This window comes from Emys orbicularis, chromosome 11, assembly GCF_028017835.1.
Source record: "Emys orbicularis isolate rEmyOrb1 chromosome 11, rEmyOrb1.hap1, whole genome shotgun sequence".
NCBI lineage: Eukaryota > Metazoa > Chordata > Testudines > Emydidae > Emys > Emys orbicularis.
The window spans coordinates 18831855-18837138 of record NC_088693.1 but is presented as its reverse complement, the minus strand read 5'-3'; the positions used below and the strand labels follow the sequence as shown (position 1 = coordinate 18837138).

The following is a 5284-nucleotide window of genomic DNA, read 5'->3' as shown; positions in this document are numbered from 1 at the left end:
CTCTGGGCTTGCCACCTCAGTTGTGAAACTAAAAAAATTGCTTGTGGCCGGTACCTAATTGCTCGATCCTCCCACATCTTTCATTACAAATTAAGCACTTGTTGGGTCCACTTTGGGGGGTGCCCTTCCCTCCTCTGGGTCTCCTCCAGGTCATCCAGCCCAGTGCCCTTGTTATGAGAGCGAGTCTGGGCTCCATGGGGCACTGGCTGAGAGGGGCTGCTGCCACCCTGCTTCCCCCCACCCTAACTCCGGCTACCACAGCGCCAGTCTGGAGGCGGAGAGCAAACCCCTGGCTGTCGGGGCACTCAGCGCCCCACGGAAACGGACGCAGGACACGGGCAGCAGCCTGGCGGAGCCTCCCCGCCCCGAATGGGCAGGCCGCCCCCCCGCAGGGGCTGGGGCAGCCGCACATGCTCACTAGCGGACAGGGCATATGCGGCTGACACCCCCCGCCTGGGAGGAGCCACAGGCAGGCTGCCAAGGGGAGGGGGGACGCGGGGGGATTATAAGAGTCCGGGGCGCGCCGGAGGGACTCCGGAGTTTATGTGGCGCAGCTGCAAGTTGCGGAACGCAGCGAGACTCGTGGGCAGCTTGGAGGCAAGGAGCGGGGGGGATGGCGGACGGCACGGACAGGCTGGATGTAAGTTTGGAGAGCTGGGGGGACGAAGGAGAGCACCAGGCTCGGGCGGGAGCCTGCCCCCAGCACTTTGCGCGGCGCGGGAGCGGTTCGCCCCGGTTGGCGCCGCATCCAGGGAGCGCCTGGCGTCGGGGCTGCAGCCAGGAGCCCGCACACGCACCCATGTGCCAGCTGTTTGCAAACAAAAGTGCATTGAGTCCTGGGGCCAGCGCGCGGGCAGGGGATTGCTAGGGGCAGGCGCGTCCTCTCTGCTCGGCTGGAGACCGGGGCGCAAGGGGCTAGGCGGTGGCTACCTTCGCCTAACGGGATCCGACGTGCGCTTTGCGTTTCTTCGCCCTCCTTTCTCAGCGCGCGTGTGAGGCGCCCGGAGCTGGACTTGCAGGGCGGGCATGAAGAGACCTGAGCGGAGTCCCGCACTCGGGCTCTGAGCCCCATTAAAACTTGGCGGGGTTTGTGGAGGGTGAAAGGGCGGAGTTTGGTCCCCAGCCTCTTGCTGTACTTGCGTCCCCTTGGGCGTTTTCAAGCGGAGCTGTCAGATGAATTTCAAAAACTTTCCTTCCGTCCTTGCTGCCTTCTCAACCAGTGCCAACGACAAGGGCTGTCCTTGCTGGTTTGAGCGCACTGTTACAATGTAAGATTTCGAGCAGATGGTGCCGCCCTGATGAGTTTGCTTCCAAAGATCAAAGTTGGATCCTCTTGGATCAAGTCAATTTGTTGCAGCCAGCCGCGAAATTCCAGTGTCTAAACCCAGAACGAGTCTAGTTGCTCCTAGGGTGCCCAAAGTGCTGGGTACAGGTTTTGCAGCACTGGGTTTTTGGTTTTTTTTTTTTTTGGCTCTGCTATTTTTTCAATTTAGCCGGTGGCATTTTGGGGCCGGGTACCAGATTTGGGGATTTGCAGTGCTGTGGAGCCAGGATTCATCAGCCGCATGATATTTTGGAGATGTGGTGGTGGAGTATGAGTGCCCACACTTTCTCTCCATTTAACCCGTGAAATTTTAAGGGGGAGAGGGGAAATAGGGCCAAAAATTGCCTAGATCTGGCAAGATTCATCTTTTATCTATAACTTGTAAAATGCATAAATAGATCAATCCATTTGGAGCTGGTGTATCAGATTGTTTATAAGTGCCTTATAATCTCCTAGGATGCATAAACCCTCTGCAAATATTATATTTATATAATTTTTATTATATGTATATACATAAAGAGTAATTGCTTAAGAGTGGCCATTCCCTCCAGCCTGTGTTGTTTTGCCAGTTTGGGTCTTAGCCGTTGGTGGTTTCCTGATGCACTTTCATGCCTGATGCTGCCACTGTTTCGCTTCCTTTTTCCACTAGCGGACACAGTTCAACAGTTTCCCCAGCTAGGCTCCAACAATCCCTCTTAGTCCCATGGCCCCCTGCAACCACAGCAGAGGGAGGGAAAGGTGTTTGCTCATGGTGACCTTTCTAAGGGTTGTGGCTCTCCTCTATTTAAGAGGTCACCTCTTCTGAGGAACTGTCAGTTGCTCCTCTGCAGGGAACCCTCACTATTATTGTTTTCTCTTCATCGCATTAGCTGAATCAGTGGGAGATCTAGGGAAGCAGTGTTACTGGTTAGAGGATGCTTAGTTATGGACCTTTACACTTCTGTAGTAAGAATTAAAATGAAACTGTTCTTATGAGTGATATTCTTTGGAGACAAGTATCAGAGGGGTAGCCGTGTTAGGCTGTATCCACAAAAACAACTAGGAGTCCAGTGGCACCTTAAAGACTAACAGATGTATTTGGGCATAAGCTTTCATGGGTAAAAAACCCATTTCTTCAGATGCATGGAGTGAAAGTTACAGATACAGGCATAAATATATATTGGCACATGAAGAGAAGGGAGTTACCTTCCCTTCCCTTTTTTACCCATGAAAGCTTATGCCCAAATACATCGGTTAGTCTTTAAGGTGCCACCGGATTCCTAATTGGTTTTTTTTTTTTAATTCTTTGGAGAGCTATCCTACAGTAGCAGGGGGATGGGCTAGCCACTAGGCGATGCAATAGACCTTTTCCATTGGTAAGGTGAATCTGCTAAAAACATGATACAATAAGTGTACTGAAACCAGGATAACATTTCAGAGTGGCAATTATCCTTCGCGCCCTCTCCCCACACACAAACATTATTTCCCAAAGGGGAGGGAGAATTAAGTAGAAGTGATCAAAAGTTTTAAATATTGTTTTGATAATTAAGTTTAATGTAAACTTCATCTTACTATGGTTTTTTTATTAGCATTTGGAAGGCTTTCCCTATCCCTGACCATGCCTTCTTAGGAGGCTCTTTAGACATTAATGTGAAAATATCTATACATAGTGAAAAGTCTTAGTGGAAGTGGAGTTGAGGTCTAACAGCTTTTCTTTTGTTTTATTGTAGATGTATTCTGGGTTCACCATTGAATTTCCTGATAATGGCACTGATGAGCTTGGTTCAGGCCATGACTATGGGGACTTCGAAGAGCCATGCTTTGGGCATGAAAATGCTAATTTCAACCGTATCTTTTTGCCAGTCATCTACTCCATCATCTTCCTGACCGGAATCATTGGCAACGGATTGGTTATCGTTGTCATGGGCTACCAGAAGAAATTAAGAAGCATGACCGACAAATATAGGTTGCACCTTTCAGTGGCTGACCTCCTGTTTGTCATCACTTTGCCATTCTGGTCTGTGGATGCAGCTATAAGCTGGTACTTTGGGAACTTTCTGTGCAAGACAGTCCATGTCATTTACACTGTCAACCTATATAGCAGTGTCCTGATTTTGGCCTTCATAAGTTTAGATCGTTACCTGGCAATAGTCCATGCTACCAATAGCCAGAGACCAAGAAAGCTGTTAGCTGAAAAGGTAGTGTACATAGGCGTATGGCTACCAGCCATGCTTTTGACAGTGCCTGATATAATCTTTGCCAGTACTAGTGAAGTAGATGGAAGGTATGTATGTGATCGCGTCTACCCTCATGACAACTGGCGGATTTCATTCAGATTTCAGCATATTTTGGTAGGATTTGTGTTGCCTGGTCTAATAATCCTGACTTGCTACTGTATTATAATTTCTAAGCTGTCACACTCCAAGGGTCACCAGAAGCGCAAAGCATTGAAGACTACAGTCATTCTCATCCTTGCCTTTTTTGCCTGCTGGCTGCCTTACTACATTGGCATCAGCACAGACACCTTCATCCTGCTTGGAGTCATCAGGCATGGCTGCAACTTTGAGATGATAGTACACAAATGGATCTCTATTACAGAAGCCATAGCATTTTTCCACTGTTGCCTGAATCCGATTCTTTATGCCTTCTTGGGTGCCAAATTCAAAACATCAGCACAAAATGCCTTGACATCAGTTAGCAGAGGATCGAGCCTTAAGATCCTTTCCAAAGGCAAACGTGGCGGACATTCTTCTGTTTCTACAGAGTCAGAGTCTTCAAGTTTTCATTCCAGCTAACACAGTCTCCTTCCCCTCATTTTGTAATAAAGAACATTTTTTAAAAAAAGTTACACGAGATTTCGGGAAAAACAAGACTGACCATAATGTACAGTTTTATTTACGGTTGGAATTGTATATTTTCTTTTAGTTTCTGTGAAGTTTAATTGACTTATTTATATAAATATTTTCATGTTGATGGCAAAGTGTCTAGGCAGGACCTGTGGACAAGTGGTTAGTTCACGAAGTTTTAGTGCTTGTCTGGTTGTATAGATATGTAAACTAAACACTTTTAGAGTGTAGCAAGTGACTGTTTAAAATTTAGAAAATGTTTTTCTGTTTGTATGTAAATGTTCCAAATGTGTTCCTGTTTAAAAATTCTTTTGATTGATATTCAAGAATTCCCCCCCCCCCACTATAAGCTGTTTGGTTTACAATAGTTTAATTCTGCTGTAGACAATGTCACTTATAACCAAAGCCTCTTCTGTCAAATGCTAGATTTTTTTTTTCTTTCAATTCTCAGTAATGGATTGGTTTGCAAAACTCTGCTATGTAAGGTTGTTAATAAAAGTACATGATAAAAACTATTTTGAGTGGTATGTTCTTTAGGTCTTAATTCCATATACAGTACTTTATTTTTCTTAACACTTTGAGTTGCAGTTATTAATGTTCAATCTTTGAAACCAACATAACTCATCTGATATGGGCCTAGGGGAAAACAAGAGGTTTCATATATATTGCTTATCCAATGATGAAACAAACTATATTCATCAATACAGACAACTGAGCAGCTTAGGGTATTTATTTTGTACCAACTTGTTAATGCTTTTTCCATTAAAGCACACATTTAGTTTAGCCAACATTGCCTTTACAATAGCTTATCCCCACTTCAGTTAAACTGTTAATGGCTATTTGAAAACAAACAAACAAAAACTTCCTTTATTGTAATATACTACACCCAGAATGTCCATTTAACCACCTTAACAGGTGCTATCAGCCTTTTAAGGAAAGTCAAAAACATCCATGTTAGAATGAGATTCTTACTGCTCATGGTAAGTATGCAACTTCCATAAAATGCTTTTTTTCAGGTGCTGTCTGATATCTGCATGTAACAAATCAGATTGGCAGTGTGTAGATATCTTGAAAGGAGATTTTACACTTAATGTAATTATATACAATCCAAGTTAAACTCCCACTCTGTATAATA

At 45.3% G+C, this 5284-nt stretch overlaps 1 protein-coding gene across 1 annotated transcript; it reads left to right on the top strand.

The window, feature by feature from the left end:
- The first annotated feature begins 542 nt into the window (after positions 1-542).
- Positions 543-4664, top strand: CXCR4 (C-X-C motif chemokine receptor 4). The gene is made up of 2 exons (XM_065413236.1): positions 543-640; positions 3034-4664. Exons 1-2 carry the CDS (start codon positions 614-616, stop codon positions 4096-4098), a joined length of 1092 nt encoding a protein of 363 aa, XP_065269308.1. The 5' UTR covers positions 543-613; the 3' UTR covers positions 4099-4664.
- Positions 4665-5284: the final 620 nt, after the last annotated feature.